We start from the raw sequence: 22,195 nt of genomic DNA on the forward strand, positions 1-22,195 counted from the left end.
AACCTCTGGGAGCCACTGCAGGAGTGGAAGTCTTGGAGTAGCGGTTCAAGATAACCGGCTTCAGCAGGGAGACATGGAAGGAGTTTGGGATCTTGAGGGTAGGAGGCAGCCGAAGCTTGTAGGAAACAGGGTTGATTTGTTGCAAAATCTCGAAGGGTCCAAGGAACCTGGGAGCAAACTTGTACGATGGCACCCTCAGCCGGATATTCCTAGAGGACAGCCAGACCTTATTGCCTGGAAGGACCTGGGGAGGCTCTCGTCTTCTTGTGTCTGCCTTTCTTTTCAGTCGACCGCCAGCAGAATAGAAGATCGAGTCTGCTGCCAGATCTGTAGAAAGTCCCTGAATGCAGAGTCCGCTGCAGGCTCCATGGACGTATTGGAAACAGGACGAGGTAGTCGAGGGTGTTGTCCATAGACAATGAAGAATGCACTCTTAGCGGTGGACTCACTGGTGTTGTTATTGTAGGAGAACTCAGCCCAAGGAAGCAGCTGCACCCAGTCGCCATGCTGCCTGGAGATAAAGTGTCGTAGATAGTTCTCCATAATCTGGAGTACGCAGAGGACTCTCCAAAACTTTGAGGTGAACTGAACCCCCCCGATCCGACACAATATGTAGAAGCAAACCGTGCAGACAGAAGATGTGTTGGACGAAGAGATTGGCCAGTCGGGAAGCGGATGGTAGGCCGGTCAGTGGAACGACATGAGCCATCTTGGAGAATAGGTCCACCACCACCCAGACCGTACTGCAACCAGCAGAGAGAGGCAGGTCCGTGACCAAGTCCATGGCAATATGTTACCAGGGGGCATCGGGAACAGGCAGCGACTGGAGCAGGCCCGCCAGTTTGGAGTGGGCAACTTTATTTGCCGCGCACACCGTGCAGGAGGAGACAAAGTCCGTGATGTCTTTGGGCAGCATGGGCCACCAGAACTGATGAGCAATCAGATCTCGGGTCTTCCGGACACCTGCGTGACCTGCAAATTTGGAACTGTGTCCCCAGCGGAGGATTCTTCTTCTGTCAGCCAGACGCACAAAAGTCCTCCCCGGGGGAATGTCTCTAACTTGCAGAGGGTTGGCAGGGATGATGCAGGACGGGTTCATGATACTCTGTGGAGACTCCATAGCTCAAACTTGAACCGGGCAAAGAACAGCGACCACCTGGCCTGACGAGGATTCAGTCCGTGGGTCGTCTGGAGATAAGTGAGGTTCTTGTGGTCCGTAAATATCAACATGGGATGAAATGTGCCCTCTAATAGATGTCTCCACTCCTCCAGAGCCAATTTGATGGCCAGTAACTCCCGAGCCCCAATCTAGTAGTTGCGTTCTGCGGAAGAGAAGAGCTTAGAATAATAGCCACATACCATTGGCTTGCCCTTGGAACCCCTCTGGAAAACGAGTGCACCAGCACCGACAGAGGCGTCCACCTCCAACGAGAACTGTCGCGCAACATTTGGATGATGGAGGATAGAGGCTGACGTGAAGGCACTCTTCAGGTTATTAAATGCGGCCTCTGCTTCTGGAGTCTACAACTTGGCGTTCATGCCTTTCTTGGTGAGGGTAGAGATAGGAGATGTCAGTGAGAAGTTCCAAATGAACTGTCCTGAGAAATTGATGAATCCCAGGAAGCGCTGTATGGCCCTCAAGCCTTGAGGGCGTGGCCAGTCCAGAACGGACTTTACCTTTTCAGGATCCATCTTAAGACCTTGATTTGAGATGATGTAACCCAGGAAGGGTAGAGCATCTTTCTCAATAGAAAATAATAAAGTATTTATTTAGTTTTGCAACAAAGACAAACTACATATATGTAAAAACAAGGTCCATTGCTGACTGCAATCGGCACAGTGCAAAGTATGAAGAGCCTGGAGCCAACGGCTGCAGCACGTTGCACCCAGCTCACAATTAGATTCTTAGGAGTCAGCAGGACAGGTATTTAAAATGAAGGTGGAAGCCCCCCCGACATGTTTCGCTACGATGTAGCGTCTTCAGGGATACCTGTCCTGCTGACTCCTAAGAATCTAATTGTGAGCTGGGTGCAACGTGCTGCAGCCGTTGGCTCCAGGCTCTTCATACTTTGCACTGTGCCGATTGCAGTCAGCAATGGACCTTGTTTTTACATATATGTAGTTTGTCTTTTTTGCAAAACGAAATAAATACTTTATTATTTTCTATTCTGATAGTTGGAAAATAGGGCCTTTTTGCCGGCAGGCAAACCAAAAATTTTTTCAATTCAAATATACGCCTACCAACTATAGGGGTCCTTCCCCTTGTATATATCGAGCATCTTTCTCAAACACGCACTTCTCCAACTTGGCGCACAGGCAATTCTCCCTTAACCGCAGCAAAATTTGACGGACATGTCTCCGATGAGTTATTCGATCTGGAGAAAAAAATCAAGATGTCATCAAGATAGACCACAACACAAACATAGAGGAGGTCACGGAAGATGTCATTAATGAATTCCTGGAAGACTGCGGGAGCATTACACAGGCGAAGGGCATTACTAGATATTCATAGTGTCCGTCACGGGTGTTAAATGCAGTCTTCCATTCGTCACCATGGCGAATTCGGATTAGGTTGTAAGCCCCACGCAGGTTTAGCTCTGAAAAATTCTTGGCACCACGTATGCAATCAAACAGTTTAGAGATCAATGGCAACGGATACCTATTTTTTACCGTGATCTGGTTGAGCCCCCGGTAGTCGATGCAAGGGCGCAGAGAACCATCCTTTTTCTTGATGAAGAAGAACCCGGCTCCTGCCAGAGAGGAGAACTTCCGTATGAAGCCCCTCTCCAAGTTCACCTTAACATAGGCGGACATGGACAGAGTCTCTGGCAAGGAGAGAGGATATACCCTACCACGGGGAATTGATGCACCAGGAACTAGGTCGATAGGACAGTCATATGCCCGGTGTGGGGGCCTCTTTCTTACTGAAGACATCCGAAAATGCAGAATATTGACCGGGCAATCCTGCCAAGGACCGAGGCAGAGGAGGCTGAGCCGAACGAATCTGTACCAGGCAACAGTTGTGACACTCGGGGCCCCACCGGAGAACCTCTCCAGAATTCCAGTCCAGGACCGGAGCATGTAGTTGGAGCCAGGACAGGCCCAGCAGCACAGGATTGACGGCTTTAGCCAGGACAAAGAACGAGAGGAGCTCGGAGTGGAGGGCTCCCACTTGGAGCCTCAGCGGTTTGGTCACAGCTATATTTGTGTTTGGCAGAGTTAGTCCATTCACAGATGCAACCATCAACGGCCTCTCCAGAGGGGTAGTGGGCAATTGGAGAAGATCCACCAGGTCTCTACGAATGAAATTAGCAGCAGATCCAGAGTCCAGATGCGCAGAGACCCGATGCGTTTTCTCGCTGGACACTTTGGTCACGGGAATGGATAATTTAGACGAAAGTAATACCCAAAGTTGTCTCTCCCACCAACTCTAGGCTCTGGGTCTTTTGGGGACACAGACGCACAAGATGGCCTCCGAGGCCGCAATATAGACAGAGTCCCGAGGTGTGTCGGTGTGGTCTCTCCTGGGTAGACAGGTTAAACTGGTCCGTCCTCACAGACTCCTTAGGAGGATCAGCATCAGAGGACAGCAGGGTTTGCTGCAAAGTAGGAACCGGACTAGGGAGTCCTCCCTCCCGACGAGCCTCTTGGAACCGTTCTCAGATCCTTATATCAATCCGGGCGGCTAGAAGGATGAGGTCATCCAGCGTAGCTGGTAGATCCCGGATGGCAAGCTCATCCTTAATCTTAGGAGACAGTCCTTTCCAGAATGTAGCCACCAGGGCCTCATTGTTCCACAACAGTTCTCCCACCAGGGTGCGGAAGTGGATGGCGTACTCTCCCACAGAAGTGTCTCCCTGGCGTAGGTTCAGCAAGAAGGCGGCTGCAGACGAGACTCGTCCAGGCTCCTCAAACACCATGCGAAATGTCCGTAGGAACCCCTGGAAGTCACGGGTTTCTGGTCCTTGTCTCTCCCAGATAGGGTTCGCCCATGCAAGGGCCTTGCCAGTGAGGAGAGAGACGATGAAAGCGACCCTTGTGCCATCAGACGAAAATGTCCTTGCATACAGGCTGAAGTGGATCTGGCACTGGTTCAAAAATCCACGGCAGGTCCTTGCGTCTCCATCATAGCGGTTAGGAAGTGGCAAAGAAAATCGGGGATCCGCACTACCAGGAGGTGTAGTCAGAGGATCAGTACTGCCAAGAGGTGTAGTTGGAGGATCGGCGGCTTGCACCTCCAGCCGACGTGCAATAATGTTCAAGGTCTGGAGGAGTTGGTCCTGTTGAGACCGGAGGTCTAGCATATCCGCCCGCATCTCTTGTGACGTCATCATGGTCTTGGATTGACCAGCAGGGTCCATGGCCTAAGGCTACTGTCACGTTGGGTACGTAGACCCACTGCATCGTACCGCCTTGACGGTAGGGCAGCTGGCCAACAGGACACAGGTCACAGTCTATAGTTCGTATAGGGTACCTGTGGTAGATCAGACAGTAGCAAGACAGGCTCGGCTGGGACTAGGTAGCGAGCAGGCGCCAGGTGTGGTGTAGCAGGACAGGCGTGGTATACAGCACAGCACGAGTTCAGCTCAACAAGGTACTTGCCCAGGATAGCACGGGATACAGGTTACAGGTAGCAGGAACGGGAAACACTGGAAAACACTTAGGAGACCATTTGCTTAGACAGACGATGGTAACGAAAACAAGGCTCAGGCAACGGAGGAAGGGGCTGGGCCCTCTTATAGTCCAGGCTCATGGGCTAATTTTGACTTCTTTTCAGGTGCGCGCGCTGGCCCTTTAAGAGCGGGCACGAGCATGTGCACCCTATGGGACCCGGCCGGGAGAAGCGGAAGTGAGCGCTGGCGTCTCCTGAGGAGGAGATGGGGTCCAGCACTCACAGTTCCATCGCTGCGGGCGTCAGGAGGTGAGTGAGCCTGACGGCCCGCGGCCATGGGTATGACAAGGCATTAGTCATAAATCAATATTATGTAGCAGAAAGAGAAAGTGTGTTAAACTTATTCTGATGTAGCGGTAATGCAATAAAATAGCTGGGAGGAGGGTTCAGGCAAACATATGCGGAAAGTGAGAGCAAACCTGACAAAAGTAGATGGTAAGCCTGCAGAGGCTTCTACAGCACGATTAGTTAATAATGAAGGCCCAGATAACAGACGGGAGCCGGGAAGCGCAGAAACACAGTACTCTAAACCGGACGAGCGCCGGAGCTACGAGAGACGAGGAGGGAAATAAAACAATATTCTTTGCTGTCCGAAAACTAGTAGTAAATGTCAGTATGAAAGATTGTCAATAAGAAAGATTAGTGTAAAAAAAGTGGTAGGAGGGGAGTCATATTAATGATATTAGTCATTATGTGTATGTATATATTCTCATAGCGGACTAAAATTGTTTTATAAATTTATAAGAATATACACTCATGATATAAGTAAAGCCATACATTACAATAGTAAAAATTATAAGTAAACAAATCACAGAGTATTAGAAAAAAAACTTACTATACGAGGCAATAACCACTAAATGTATAAAAATAAAATAAGTGTATAATAAAATAAAACAACCTGTCCATATTGCATATAAGGTATAATGATGAATGTATGTTAGAGGGGTCACTAATAAATAGATAAGAGGGGGGAAAAAATTAGCTACTGACAGAGTTCACTCAATGAATAAATATATATAAAGTTTTTTGTATTATGTGCTAAAAATATTAGTAAAAGTTATCTCAACAATAGACAGCGTCCGATGATGAACCCAGTGTGATGCAAATTCGGTGGTAGGGAAAAACGAATGATGTGTAGTATTAAAGGTATTACTCTAAAGATGTTTCCGTAATATCATTCAGGGGGGCTGGATGTAGACAGGAAAATTTGAATATCCAAAAGTTTTCGCGTTGTTCAGTCTTGAAATTCTATTGGCTGTGTCTGAAGGTATCTGCCTAATTAGGGTTAGGCTGGGTTCACACGACCTATTTTCAGACGTAAACGAGGCGTATTATGCCTCGTTTTACATCTGAAAATAGGGCTACAATACGTCGGCAAACATCTGCCCATTCATTTGAATGGGTTTGCCGACGTACTGTGCAGACGACCTGTCATTTACACGTCGTCGTTTGACAGCTGTCAAACGACGACGCGTAAAAATAGTCTCGTCAAAAGAAGTGCAGGACACTTCTTTCAGACGTGATTTGAGCCGTTCTTCATTGAACTCAATGAAGCACAGCTCAAAATTTACGGCTGTCAGAGAAGCCTCGCAAAATGCGAGGAGCAGCATTTACATCTGAAACGAGGCAGCTGTTTTCTCCTGAAAACAGTCTGTCTTTTCAGACGTAAAAGCCTGCTACCGTGTGCACATACTCTCACTGTTAAATCATCAATTTTACAGTTGTGTGCTCGTGCACAGTGTTATGATTGAGAACACAACTGTCAATTTGATGATTTAACAGGAACCCCAGTTGAGCAGGTTCCATTCAGACACAGCCAATAGATTTTAGCAACACCTGCTGATAACAGCAGGCCTGGCGGCCTATTTAAAGGGGAATCAGGTATATCTTTGTCTGGCTATTTGTTCCTATTGATATTTGACGCCGTTTGGATCTGTCGTCTGTTTCCTGTGGTTCTACTTTTGGTATCGACTCCTGGCTTTGACTCCTGATTACTGTTTCGATACCATGCAGCCTGAAACGGTTCAATTCATGTATTTCGATACTAAGCTGTGTGGCCGCACATCTTAGCATTGTAATACATGAATGTTGTTATAGCGGGGCTGCGGCTGTGTAATACATGTGTTATACAGCCATTGCCCCGCACCGGAGTCCTGACAAGTGTCCGCGCGGTCAGCACGATGTAATGCAACCAGTGCTGCACTAATGGTTGCCGGCAGTGAAGACAGAACATTGCGGGCGCACTGCAAAACACCCCCATGTTCTGTTTTCAGTGCCTGTGCCGCCGCTCATTAGTGCAGTGCCGGCCTCATCACCTTATGCCGACCGCGTGCGCGCGCTTTTTGTCAGGAGCGGGGCAATGGCTGTATTACACAGACGCAGCCCCACTCTAACGGCGGAGATCAGAGAAACCTCTCTTCTCTGCCGTTACTCTCCTGAATGCTGCGATCAAATCTGACTGCAGCATTCAAGGGGAAAATGAAAAGGGGGGGGGGGGGGGGTGCCCTTTGGATCGTATCATTGGCAGACAGCCCAGGGTGCATTGAAGGGCCCCAGGGATTTCCTGTTGTTATGGCATACTTATGTATGTCCTAACAACTGCCTGTGTACTATCAGTATATAGATATATGCCAGTACATTAAAGTTTAAAAATAAAAAAAGTAAAAAGAAAAACGGTAATGTTAAATGTGAAAAAACAACACATTTTTTTACAATAAACATAATCTCAATACATAAAATATTCACATATTCGGTATCGTAGCGACCGTAATAACACATTTATAGCGTCATTCATGTTTACGCTATTAGGAAATAAAACAACTGCTTTCTTTCATTTATTAATGTGAGGCACAGGTATTATGAATTTTGAACCTCCATGTGCCTCATATTAATAGTAATTAACCCCATCATGTACCTCACACATTAACCCAGTGTTATCCATTATGACTGAGGAACATGATGATTTTTATTATTATTGTTGGCACAGTATCGTTTTGGTATCTTGTATCGCAACACTACACAAAGTATCGGTATCGAAGTCCAAATTCTGGTACCGTGACAACCCTACTCATGACTATGCTTCTGTCTTATCATTCAGCTTGTTTCATCCTGTCCGATAATCCGTTAATGAGCCCTGGCTACGTTCCTGACTTCGCTACAAGTTCTTTGTTCTGCACAACCGCTGCAGACGGTGACTTTTTTTGGGACCGTGACCTAGCAATCTGACTGGAAAAGTCTCCATTACTCCTTGCGAAACTTATGGGTAATGAATGGAGAATTTCCTAAGACTCTGCACCCCAGTCTAGCCAGTGCCAAATCGATTGCGACGTAGAGGATCTACTTGTCTGGTGAGAAACATAACAGTAATGTCACTAAGGTCCTTTAATAACCATCCTCTAGAGCAGGGGTCTCAAGCACGCGGCCCGCGGGCCTCATTCGGCCCCTGGGGCTGTCATCTGCGGCCCACGGGACACAGATCCGCTAGACTCTGGAATTCCCTGACATCGCTGTCCACATATGAATAGCGATGTCTGGGGTTTCCCCAGAGCCGGTGTCCCGTGCAGAGAGCTAGTATCGGCTCTACTCCGGGACTCTGTGGAATTCCCTGACATCGCTGTCCATATATGGACAGTGTGTCAGGGTCTTCCCCGGAGCGGAGTCCCGAGCAGAGCACTAGTACAGGCTCTGCTTCGGGACTCTGGAATTCCCTGACATCGCTGTCCATATCTGGACAGTGTGTCAGTGTCTTCCCCAGAGCGGAGTCCCTAGCAGAGCGCTAGTACAGGCTCTGCTCCGGGACTCTGTGGAATTCCCTGACATCGCTGTCCATATATGGACAGTGTGTCAGGGTCTTCCCCAGAGCGGAGTCCCGTGCAGAGCGCTAGTATCGGCTCTGCTCCGGGACTCTGTGGAATTCCCCGACATCGCTGTCCATATATGGACAGTGGGTCAGGGTCTTCCCCAGAGCGGAGTCCCGAGCAGAGCGCTAGTACAGGCTCTGCTCCGGGACTCTGTGGAATTCCCTGACATCGCTGTCCATATATGGACAGTCTGTCAGGGTCTTCCCCAGAGCGGAGTCCCGAGCAGAGCGCTAGTACAGGCTCTGCTCCGGGACTCTGTGGAATTCCCTGACATCGCTGTCCATATATGGACAGTGTGTCAGGGTCTTCCCCAGAGCGGAGTCCCGTGCAGAGCGCTAGTATCGGCTCTGCTCCGGGACTCTGTGGAATTCCTTGACATCGCTGTCCATATATGGACAGTGTGTTAGGGTCTTCCCCAGAGCGGAGTCCCGAGCAGAGCGCTTGTATGGGCTCTGCTCCGGGACTCTGTGGAATTCCCTGACATCGCTGTCCATATATGGACAGTGTGTCAGGGTCTTCCCCAGAGCGGAGACCCTAGCAGAGCGCTAGTATCGGCTCTGCTCTGGGACTCTGTCAAATTCCCTGACATCGGTGTCCATGTTTGAACACGCGATGTCTGGGGCTTCCCCAGAGCGGAGTCCCGAGCAGAGCGCTAGTACAGGCTCTGCTCCGGGACTCTGTGGAATTCCCTGACATCGCTGTCCATATATGGACAGTGTGTCAGGGTCTTCCCCGGAGCGGAGTCCCGAGCAGAGCGCTAGTACAGGCTCTGCTCCGGGACTCTGGAATTCCCTGACATCGCTGTCCATATCTGGACAGTGTGTCAGTGTCTTCCCCAGAGCGGAGTCCCTAGCAGAGCGCTAGTACAGGCTCTGCTCCGGGACTCTGTGGAATTCCCTGACATCGCTGTCCACATATGGACAGTGTGTCAGGGTCTTCCCCAGAGCGGAGTCCCGTGCAGAGCGCTAGTATCGGCTCTGCTCCGGGACTCTGTGGAATTCCCCGACATCGCTGTCCATATATGGACAGTGGGTCAGGGTCTTCCCCAGAGCGGAGTCCCGAGCAGAGCGCTAGTACAGGCTCTGCTCCGGGACTCTGTGGAATTCCCTGACATCGCTGTCCATATATGGACAGTGTGTCAGGGTCTTCCCCAGAGCGGAGTCCCGAGCAGAGCGCTATAACAGCCTCTGCTCCGGGACTCTGTGGAATTCCCTGACATCGCTGTCCATATATGGACAGTCTGTCAGGGTCTTCCCCAGAGCGGAGTCCCGAGCAGAGCGCTAGTACAGGCTCTGCTCCGGGACTCTGTGGAATTCCCTGACATCGCTGTCCATATATGGACAGTGTGTCAGGGTCTTCCCCAGAGCGGAGTCCCGTGCAGAGCGCTAGTATCGGCTCTGCTCCGAGACTCTGTGGAATTCCTTGACATCGCTGTCCATATATTGACAGTGTGTTAGGGTCTTCCCCAGAGCGGAGTCCCGAGCAGAGCGCTTGTATGGGCTCTGCTCCGGGACTCTGTGGAATTCCCTGACATCGCTGTCCATATATGGACAGTGTGTCAGGGTCTTCCCCAGAGCGGAGACCCTAGCAGAGCGCTAGTATCGGCTCTGCTCTGGGACTCTGTCAAATTCCCTGACATCGGTGTCCATGTTTGGACACGCGATGTCTGGGGCTTCCCCAGAGCGGAGTCCCGAGCAGAGCGCTAGTACAGGCTCTGCTCCGGGACTCTGTGGAATTCCCTGACATCACTGTCCATATATGGACAGTGTGTCAGGGTCTTCCCCAGAGCGGAGTGCCGAGCAGTGCGCTAGTACAGGCTCTGCTCCGGGACTCTGTGGAATTCCCTGACATCGCTGTCCATATATGGACAGTGTGTCAGGGTCTTCCCTAGAGCGGAGTCCCGAGCAGAGCGCTAGTACCGGCTCTGCTCCGGGACTCTGTGGAATTCACCAGAGCAGGAGTCCCAGTGATGTCAGGACCACAGCTGGAGTCACAGGAAGAGCCTACTAGCGCTCTGCCCGGGACTCCAGCTCTGGGGTTGCCCCTGACATCTCTCTCCATATATGGACAGTGATGTCAGGAGCAGAGCTGGAATCCCAGGCAGAGTGCTAGAAGCGGCTCTGCTCCGGGACTCTGTGGAATTCCCTGACATCGCTGTCCATATATGGACAGTGGATCAGGGTCTTCCCAGAGCAGAGTCCCGAGCAGAGCGCTGGTAAAGGCTCTGCTCCGGGACTCTGGAATTCCCTGACATCGTTGTCCATACATGGACAGTGTGTCAGGGTCTTCCCCAGAGCGGAGTCCCGAGCAGACACTAGTACAGGCTCTGCTCCGGGACTCTGTGGAATTCCCTGACATCGCTGTCCATATATGGACAGTGTGTCAGGGTCTTCCCCAGAGCGGAGTCCCGAGCAGAGCGCTAGTTCAGGATCTGCTACGGAACTCTGTGGAATTCCCTGACATCGCTGTCCATATATGGACAGTGTGTCAGGGTCTTCCCCGGAGCGGAGTCCCGAGCAGAGCGCTAGTACAGGCTCTGCTCCGGGACTCTGGAATTCCCTGACATCGCTGTCCATATCTGGACAGTGTGTCAGTGTCTTCCCCAGAGCGGAGTCCATAGCAGAGCGCTAGTACAGGCTCTGCTCCGGGACTCTGTGGAATTCCCTGACATCGCTGTCCACATATGGACAGTGTGTCAGGGTCTTCCCCAGAGCGGAGTCCCGTGCAGAGCGCTAGTATCGGCTCTGCTCCGGGACTCTGTGGAATTCCCCGACATCGCTGTCCATATATGGACAGTGGGTCAGGGTCTTCCCCAGAGCGGAGTCCCGAGCAGAGCGCTAGTACAGGCTCTGCTCCGGGACTCTGTGGAATTCCCTGACATCGCTGTCCACATATGGACAGTGTGTCAGGGTCTTCCCCAGAGCGGAGTGCCGAGCAGAGCGCTAGTACAGGCTCTGCTCCGGGACTCTGTGGAATTCCCTGACATCGCTGTCCATATATGGACAGTGTGTCAGGGTCTTCCCCAGAGTGGAGTCCCGTGCAGAGTACTAGTATCGGCTCTGCTCCGGGACTCTGTGGAATTCACCAGAGCAGGAGTCCCAGTGATGTCAGGACCACAGCTGGAGTCACAGGAAGAGCCTACTAGCGCTCTGCCCGGGACTCCAGCTCTGGGGTTGCCCCTGACATCTCTCTCCATATATGGACAGTGATGTCAGGAGCAGAGCTGGAATCCCAGGCAGAGTGCTAGAAGCGGCTCCGCTCCGGGACTCTGTGGAATTCCCTGACATCGCTGTCCATATATGGACAGTGGATCAGGGTCTTCTCCAGAGCGGAGTGCCGAGCAGAGCGCTAGTACAGGCTCTGCTCCGGGACTCTGTGGAATTCCCTGACATCGCTGTCCATATATGGACAGTGTGTCAGGGTCTTCCCCAGAGCGGAGTCCCGAGCAGAGCGCTAGTTCAGGATCTGCTACGGGACTCTGTGGAATTCCCTGACATTGCTGTCCATATCTGGACAGTGTGTCAGTGTCTTCCCCAGAGCGGAGTCCCGAGCAGAGCGCTAGTACAGGCTCTTCTCCGGGACTCTGTGGAATTCCCTGACATCGCTGTCCATATATGGACAGTGTGTCAGGGTCTTCCCCAGAGCGGAGTCCCGTGCAGAGCACTAGTATCGGCTCTGCTCCGGGACTCAGGGTCTTCCCCAGAGCGGAGTCCCGAGCAGAGCGCTAGTACCGGCTCTGCTCCGGGACTCTGTGGAATTCCCCAGAGCAGGAGTCCCAGTGATGTCAGGACCACAGCTGGAGTCACTGTGGCAGCATCTGCGGAGGGCACTGTGGCAGCATCTGCGGAGGGCACTGTGGCTGCATCTACGGAGGGCACTGTGGAGCATCTACGGAGGGCACTGTGGCAGCATCTACGGAGGGCACTGTGGCAGCATCTACGGAGGGCACTGTGGCTGCATCTACGGAGGGCACTGTGGCAGCATCTACGGAGGGCACTGTGGCAGCATCTTCGGAGGGCACTGTGGCAGCATCTACGGAGGGCACTGTGGCAGCATCTACGGAGGGCACTGTGGCAGCATCTGCAGAGGGCACTGTGGCAGCATCTACAGAGGGCACTGTGGCAGCATCTACAGAGGGCACTGTGGCAGCATCTACATAGGGCACTGTGGCAGCATCTACAGAGGACACTGTGGCAGCATCTACAGAGGGCACTGTGGCAGCATCTACAGAGGGCACTGTGGCAGCATCTACAGAGGGCACTGAGGCAGCATTCACAGAGGGCACTGCGGCAGCATCCACAGAGGGCACTGCGGTACTATCTAAAAAGGGGCTGCCCAATCTTGACATGTGTGTCTGCCATACGCTGCCAACTGAGCCGCCGGACTGCATTTAGCGACACTTAAACTAGAAACTGGATTGTTGAAGAAATATCTCAAATTTTAAACCTAGTGGTATTATTATAGTAATGTAGTATTAATTTTATAGTAATGTAGTATTATTATTATTATAGTAATATAGTGTTATAGTAGTTCAAATAAGTAATTTATTAACAATAATTCTTTGTTGTATCAAATTTGAAAGTAATGCGGCCCGTCAATTTCCCATTTTTTCTATATGCGGCCCACTTACCCGGCCGAGTTTGAGACCCCTGGTCTAGAGGGGTTTATCTGTAGTTCTGGCATTAAAATCGTTGCTAGTGCTATCAACTTGTATCCAACCCCATATAAACCCTATTTCTTGATATTTTGACATGCAAAATCATAAATCTCGCTACGAGAAGTCAGTGTAGTCCCATCCAAGCTAAAATAGGTTATTGCACTTTTCTACTACCCAGGTCTTATGTTCACATTTTAAATCCTATTACTTGTAGATAATAAAAAAATATAATATAAGTATGTGTCATTTTGTGTTGTTAAAGTAATGCATTAATCCCCCGATATAAACCAAGAGAAGTAATTGGCACGGCTCTCTTTGAGTCCTGTAAATTGCGCCATAATTGCAGCAGTATGATACAGAAGTTCACATTCAATCAATGAGCTGCAATGATTGCTTTTCACAACAGGCTGTTTTGGTTTTCGACCACTAGCAGTGTCGTACTTTTTTTAAAATTTCTAATAGCATTGAAAGGACATGAATTTAATGTAGCGATTTTGTTTTTGTCAAACATTCATTTAGAAAAATGTTATTTTATTTTTATTGGCCAGCAATTACTGTGTACTCTACAAATGCTATAATTGCTTCTTTTATGGAATTTATTGGGTTATTTTTGCGAAAAAGCTTAGTAGTATGGTATTGTGTTCTTTGTGCCTGAATGCATAACCTTCTGAACTCAGCATGTTAAATCATATTTTCTCTTCACTCCCTTGATAAACACTTACAATTAGCAATGATTATTTTCTTAACCCAAAAGTATCGGGTATGCATTTATATTCAGAAAACAAGGACACCGAAAGCCAAATCACACAGTTCACATAGAGGTTTCTTGTTTCCTGAGCTTAATGAGAAGTATAAGAAAGTTGCAACTTTGCCTCTTGATTCAGTTGTGTTGTTATAAGCACATCAGGTCAGACTTTCTCTTCGGGAGACAGCCAGTCCTACCAACATTTGATGGGCTCAGGCAACTAGCCTCCTAAGTGCCATCTAAAAAGGAATTGAATGCAATACTTTAAAGTGAATCGGACCGATCACTTATTAGTTGATGTTAAAGGGTGTCTTCCAAACTGTTAATACCGTTATATAGGCAAGGATAATAGTTTCTCAAACATACCTATTCTGCCCAAGTCAGCCCATCGTTAACCATAAAACAGGTTTTTTTTCCCCTCCAGGTGCCGTATACAAATGATCACTGAAGAGTCCTGCAATTCAGGAAGTGTCCTACATTCTAAGTGGTATCTGCTTAGAATGCAGGACACTTCCTGGATTGTAGGGCTCTTCGGTGCTCATTTGCACTGAAGAGTCTTCTGGTGCAGAGAGTCGCACAAGGCCCAAAAGTCTCAATTTGTGGTAAAATTTGCGGTTTTTGGGCAGTTGACACCACTCACAGCACTTTTGAAAAAGTGGTCGGGGCTTAATGGAAAGGGGCAGGGCTGCCCGCCAAATTTACTTAAATTTACAACAGAAAGTGTCGTAAATTATAGTGGAAAGCTCACAGCTGGCGTCAATTTTACTCTATGTTGTGTAACAAGGTACCTCCCTCCCCCCGATCAGACAAAAAAATGTGCTCACCTCACTGTTTCTCCCCTCAGTCTTTCGCAACAGGCCGCTGCGCATACAATGTACTGACGCCGAGCATAGTCAGGATATTGTATGTCACACAACACTCAGTTACCTCTAATCCTAGTCGTTGCATTGAGGTGTCGGCTGTAACATACGGGCTCACAACAGTCTCACGGGCTCCTTTTCGGCTATGACGTAACTGTATATCAAATGTTGGGAAGGAGTTAAGACTGTTGTATGAAGTCTTAATAAATCTCCCCGTAATGTTATATGGTGAAAAGTGGACTAATGCTCTGTTCACACATCCTGTCTTTTTCATCAGGTTACAGTTGCTCTTTAACATAACGAAACGTACAGCATGCTGTGATATTCTATTCATTATAAAATAGGACACCAACCCATTGTAAGTCATGTGAATCAGTTAGGACCTGTTATAAAACGTATAACAACAAATTTGTCATGGTTTCTATAAAAACAAGCCATAATGCCGGCATCAACAGAGCCTAAAAGAGTCTTAACCCCTTAATGACCAGCCTATTTTGGACCTTAATGACCAAGCTATTTTTTACGTTTTTCAATCGTCGCATTCCAAGAGCTATAACTTTTTTTATTTCTGCGTCGACATAGCTGTATAAGGTCTTGTTTTTTGCGGGACAAGTTGTATTTTTTAATAGCACCATTTTGGGGGACATATTATTTATTGATTAACTTTTATTAACATTTTTTTGGGGGGGAATAGAAAAAAATCTGAAATTTCGCCACTCTTTTTTGCGTCCTAAATCTACGGCGTTTACCGTGTGATATAAATAACACAATAACTTTATTCAGCGGGTTGTTACGATTGCAACGATACCAAATTTGTATAGTTTTTGTATGTTTTACTACTTTTACACAGTAAAAACGCTTTTTTTTCTAAATTATTTGTTTTTGTGACTCCATATGTGAAGAGCCGTAACGTTTTTATTTTTTCGCCGATGCGGTTGTATGAGGGCTTTTTTTTTGCGGGACGACTTGTAGTTTTTATTGGTACCATTTTGGAGTAGATGCGACTTTTTGATCACTTTTTATCACATTTTTTTAAAGTCAGTATTCACAGAAAACAGCAATTTTTCCATAGTTTTTTATTATTAATTTATACGGCGTTCACCGTGCGGGTTAAATAATGTAATAGATTTATAGTGGGGGTCGTTACGGACGCGGCGATACCAAATATGTGTAACTTTTTAACTTTATTTAGTTTTTTTAATAGTAAAGCATTTTGTAAGGGGAAAAGCTGGGTTTTTCATTTTTTTCACATTTTTTTTTAAATTAACTTTATGAAACTTTTTTTTCACTTTTTTACTAGTCCCACTAGGGGACTATAATATGCGATTCTGCGATCACATTTATAATACACTGCAATACTTTTGTATTGCAGTGTATTACTGCCTGTCCGTTTAACACGGACAGGCATCTGCTAGGTCATGCCTGCGGCATGATCTAGCAGGCATTCACTCCAGGCAGCCTGGGGGCCTTTATTAGACCCCCGGCTGCCATAGAAGACACTGACACTCGGCGATCGTATCGCCGGGTGTCGGTGGGAGAGAGAGGGAGCTCCCTCCCTCTCTCCAAAACCACTCAGATGCGGTGCTCGCTATTGAGCACCGCATCTGAGGGGTTAAACGTGTGAGATCGATACTAATATCGATCTCACCCGGCAGAGCAGGGACGCCCGCAGCCCTCAGCTGCCTCTAGCAGCTGAGAGCAGGGAGATTTGACGGCTCCCTGCTCTGTTTACTTATTCCGATGCCGCGACGTAAAAAGTCTATGGCATCAGTATTAGGCCCGTTAGTGACCGACGTAGAAACACGATGGGCCGGTCACTAACGGGTTAAATATTGTTCGGTATTCAGAGACGAAGGATGCCCAAGATGTCAATTTGGCTATCAATAATCTAAATAATGTGCTGTCACTATACATGGTAACGTAAACGCACAGTATTGTACAGTCTTATGTATTTTAGCTAAATTGCCTGCCTCTGTATTTTTCTTCTTTTTTTTTTCTTTGGGTAATTGTCATTAAATGAACCTTAACCCCTTCCCGCTCCTGGACGTACTATTAGGTCATGGTAGCTGTATCATTCGCGCTCCATGACTTAATAGTACCATTTTGGCCGTCTTCCCGACACATACAGGAGCTGCTGTCTCGTACTGCGGGGACCAATCGCTGTGTCCCCGCTGATTAACCCCTTAAGGTGCGACGTAAGGGCATATAGGAGTAACGGTGATACCCTCGTTGCACCTAAATGCTCATTAGCATAAAGTTAAAGAAACGGATTTGTCTACAAAGGAGGCAGTAAGCAGAAATTGAAAATAAACGTTAGAAACAGGTGTCTCCTCTACAATACCCAGTTACTAGTTTAAAAGGAACCTGTCACCAGCATTTCACCTATTATACCAGCATTACCAGGTGGAAGTGGGTGAAAAATAATTTTTATATAATCTGTAATTATCTTCTAAGTATGCTCTATACCTTTTAGTATTCAGTTTTTTTTAGTATTCCTGCGCCGTATGCTAATGAGCATAAAAGAGTTATATCTTAGTTCGAAAAGAGTCATATCTTCATTCCTCAAGCCTTTCCGAATTTACCCCGCCTCCTTACATTAGATTGACAGCTCCTCGCCGACCACAGCACACATGAAATCCCGCACTTGCGCATCGATGTCCTGTTCTGGTGAGTATGCACAAAGGGACACAGGATTATTACCATAAAAGGCGCAAAATATTTGCAGACCGTTATTTATGGTTGAAGGAGTTTAGGAGAGGGAATAACGGCAGTGAACTTTTGACAGCAGTGGCCAGAGAGGGGTGAGTAGAGTTCAATAGGTGAATTGCTGGTGACAGGTTCCCTTTAATACGGACATTTTGGTGACAGACCATCTTTAACAGTGCCTTTGCGTAAAGGGAACCAACTTTACTTGTGATGTAGGTAGCACGATGACATCATACGTTGTTTCGCTGGAGCAGGCCCGGTCAGAAGAGATCAGGCCTGCATCACTGGATGACGATGTGGGAACGGGGACAGGTGAGTGTGGAGCTGTCTACATGTATGACATTATGTACAGGATCACTGTGGCAATAAGGGGGCAGTGTGTGGCACAATCTACAGGGGGAACTGTGGCATTATCTACAGGGGGCTGTGTGTAGCACTATCTAAGAGGGGGTGTGACACTCTGTCACTATCTACATTGGCCATGTGGTATTATCCGCGGGGGCAGTGTGTGGCACTATCTAAGGGGGCAGTGTGTGACACTGGCGCGATCGACATGGGCACTGTGGAAAAACCTACAGAATGCAGTGTGTGGCACTATGGCACATTCTACAGGCGCAGTGTGTGACACTATCTACATTGGCACTATGGTACTATCTAATTTGGTTACTGTTACACTTTCTACAGGGGTACTATGTGGCACTGTCTATAAGGGGCATTGTGGCACTATCTACGAGGGGCACTGAGTGTGGCACTATTTACGCTGGTTTTTATGCTACGAGTATTGGTCCGCACATATTCGCTAGCCTAGACCTTTTTTAATATAATAAGTTAGGCCAGTGGATACATTCAGACCGTTACTCATAGCGTAAAACCCGAGAGTAGCGGGAGCGTGGCAAAAATAACTTGGTTTACCAAATATGAATTTGGAAACCTCCCTTTTGGTGGAGCAGATCAATGGAAATATCGATGTGAACGAAGCTTAGTATGTGCACAACTGTTTTGGAAGATAGGAAAAGTTTGCAATTTGTACTACCAAAGGAGCATTTATTTTGATTCAGGCTAATGTCACATGATCTATAAAATTACAGCTTTTTCATAGCTCAAGTATTAAGGTTAAAACCGTGTTTAATCTTTGCATTTTCCTTCCATTATAATCCACAGGGATTCGCATACGATCCTTTTTCAGCTCCACATGAGTGTTTTGTAGTTACACATAGACTGTAATAGAGAGGGAAAGGTAGACCTATAAATTGTGTGAGAGATACTATTATTAAAGCCCCAGTCACATTGGCCTTTGGATCCACGTAGACAAAGAGTGAAAACGACATATGGTACTTTCATAGTCGGTAAGTTTTTTTTAAACTTTGTAAACATTTTTTGATTATATACACAAAATATACATGGCAATAGAGTTTTCTCATTGATGTGCATGTCAGTAAAGTTTGTATAATTTACCTGTTATGATGTCATATTATGCAGAATGCACAGTGCTGCACATAATCCTGCAGAACAGATTATTTTTTGCCAGGATAGCTTTTGTGTGTAAAACTATTTTCCTATAAATGTGTTTATGTGCAATGCAGCGCTGTACAAAAGTCAAGAGACCAGCCTTGCAGTCAAGCCTGTCGTCAAGTACAAGTTATTTATTCTTCAACATCCAGGGGAAAACAAGTGTTGAACAGAAAACTACACAGACACCTCTATAACTAAATTAATATTTATCTGCAAGGATATTAAGTGGAACCTCTCCAAAAGACCTCCACTTTGAGAAGTCCATCCTCTTAGCCAGACCAAAGTTCCTTTGCAGATTTTCAGTTCCACTATATCCTAAGCATACTGTCCATCTTCTTTGAGAAGGCCACACCCCCGAGAAGACCGTTTTACAATTCAATTTTGGGTGGTCCTCTCAAGGAGGTTCTACTGTTCCATGCATCCAAAGTTCAGTCTTGGGTGCATTATCTGCTTGTCACGATTCAAGTAATCCCAAATACATTAAAGGGTTTGCACCATCTTGACAACCCCTTTCCTAAATAATGTGGTAGCATACTTCCCCTGCAAGGGGCAGCACTCAAATGAATCAGCAACTTTGTTATGTATGGTTGTTCTGAGTCCTTAAGAGTGGGTGATGCTTTTTTCAGCAGCTGTCCACTTTGGCAAATGGAGGTGGTGGTGATCCTTTTTGGCGTATGGAAAGGGGTATTACGATAGAACAACCTTTTTGAATGAAGTTGAGATCTGGGTTCCGGAGTGGTTTTGAGGATATCATCAGCTTCATTGTTTGATTAGCAATGTCTTTATCTTAATAGCAGTGTGTTTGGAGTCTTTATTTTGCTGTCAAATTATTTTTTTCCAGCTGCAGTGGTCTCTGAGTGCGCCCCCTAACTATTATCCCAAACTACACCTCCAGGGGTATACATTGATTCCACCTACTCCAGAAATATATCATGTAGACTGCCTATACTGTATGGAATTGTAAAAAAATCTCAGTATTATATCTGTAGAGTAGGATTGGCCAAACTTTACCAGTATAGGATCCACTTTTTGTGGAGCCAAAGTCAGGTGATCCTACTAACTGTGGTACATGTGGCACATGGAGGACGTTGCTTTAATATTTTTTTTTTTTTTTGCAAGACTCTTTTTACTTTAGAATAGTTATAGCACTTATTGCACTTGCCTCATACCTTCTTCATACATGACTGTTACTTGAGACATTGAGCAATAGAAACATTTTACACAAAGTATATTAGACAATTACAGAACTTTTCATATTACAATGATTGCACTTTGTTTACATAAAGCCTGAAAACATTAATTTGAATATTCAATTTAATAAAACATGAAATTGAATATCGTTATGGAAAGGTTGTCCTACTCCAGACCTTAAGAACATTTTTGTCAACATTACTTTTGCTGCATCTTGAATTTTTCCTTTGTATAGTGACATGAATGTCTATCCATAGTTCCTATTAGTGGTGTTTCATAGGCTGAGTCTGATGGAAGAATATTATTTGCGCTAGGATAGTCTCTTTGATGTTCCTTCACCTCCTCTGTTTTGGAGTAAGGCTTGAATTGCATGACTTACCTCTCACCTCCTAAATCTATTCCAGGTCAAACCATGCATGATTTGCTCCATGAAATGCCTGAAACCTGACCGAGTGTTCTAGACCATGTTCAAGGTCCACGCGGCACATAGCAGGCTTCTGATATTGTCAGGCTGTAATTGATTAGCTGGAGCAATGTGTTTTAAAGCAAGCGTTTGTATTACAGTTTCCTCGCACCTAATTATTGTGGCAATTGATACAATATATTAACTGTTGTAATGTCATTACTTTATAATCGTAATAATCACGTCTAGGGCAAGACATTAACACTGCTATTAAATCTTTGCGCCAGTCAACAACTGGGGCTACTTTCCCGTCTCCTCCTAATATATAACACATAATTCTAGTGTTTTTTGAGTTATAGACTGATGTTTTCATATATTCCTTAAATATTTCTCATTATCCTTAACACTTTAATGGCAGTTTTTTTTTCTGGTCTTAATACAAAATGAAAGTTGTATTTCCTTTGAAGAATGTATTTATTATACAAAAGTTAGTTTATTCCTGTATGAAAACACATAAAACACAATATTTCCTTTAAAAGAAGAATGCTATCGTATGCAGGAACTTGTAGCAATATATTTAATGCTTGTTCATGGACCATATTCCTGTCCTTGTAAACTGTTAGTTAGGGCTAGTTCACACACAGTTTTCTGGCTCTGTTTTTGGTGCGGAAACCGGGTTGGAAACCGTACCAAAAAATTTCCGAAATCGCCTTCCATTTATTTCAATGGGCGGCGGAGGCGTTTTTTTTCCCACGAGCGGGAAAAACGCTTATGGGAAAAATAACGACATGCTCTCTCTTCCCACGGTTCCGTCTCTGACCTCCGATTGAAATAAAAAACGCCGCTAAAAACGCCACAAAGAAAGTGCAGGCATGATGGAATTTTGAGGCAGATTTTTCTGCCTGCAAAAAAACTCACTGTGAACATACCCTTATAGTGAACAGGTAAATCTATAAAAAAACAAAAAATGGAATTGCTTTTTTTAAATTTTTTGCAATTCCAGCAAAATAATTATAGTAAATGAAGTGGCAATTTATATGTAGCCATAAAAATCTGTCCTAAAAAACTAGTCTTTCAAAAGACCTGATACAGGTACGTCGAAGAAAAAATAAAAATGCTACGGCGGTTGGATTGCATTGAAGCGAAAAACTTAAAGATTCTTTATGTCTTTCAGGCCAAAATTGGCAAGGGTTTATCATGGGAGTTTGTGATGGAAACAAGTGCCAGACTATTAGAGTTTTTTGATCAGCAGATGCCTGAGTAAAGGAATTTCACTGTACTTATCTAGTGTCATTGAATCTGTGCTTGAACACTGGAAACATATAATACTAGTGTAGTCCAGTATATAAGCAATGCTGATGCTTTCACTGTCAGGAATCTTCTGTTAATAATAGACATAATCTATGGTATTTTTCTCCTGGTATTTTTTTAACCTTTATTTTTTCTCCTATTCTTCTAGCCGTCCTGAGAAGGTGTGTCTGTGTCCTTTCCTGCCGGCTCATCCCCTCAATGTTTCCACATGTTTATACATTGTTCAGCATCCAGCTGAGGTGAGTAAAAATATGGAAAGAGTTCAAGTTCAGTCACCT

At 46.3% G+C, this 22,195-nt stretch overlaps 1 protein-coding gene across 3 annotated transcripts in view; it reads left to right on the forward strand.

The window, feature by feature from the left end:
• DTWD2 (DTW motif tRNA-uridine aminocarboxypropyltransferase 2) overlaps positions 1-22,195 on the forward strand; it is a 309,013-nt gene that overhangs the window by 62,912 nt on the left and 223,906 nt on the right. For all 3 annotated transcript variants that reach the window (XM_075854815.1, XM_075854813.1, XM_075854814.1), the window contains exon 3: positions 22,066-22,156. In XM_075854815.1, the coding sequence (XP_075710930.1) occupies positions 22,066-22,156 (91 nt within the window). The remainder of the gene's footprint in view (positions 1-22,065; positions 22,157-22,195) is intronic.

The sequence above is a fragment of the Rhinoderma darwinii genome, chromosome 1, assembly GCF_050947455.1.
Source record: "Rhinoderma darwinii isolate aRhiDar2 chromosome 1, aRhiDar2.hap1, whole genome shotgun sequence".
Taxonomy (NCBI): Eukaryota; Metazoa; Chordata; class Amphibia; order Anura; family Rhinodermatidae; genus Rhinoderma; species Rhinoderma darwinii.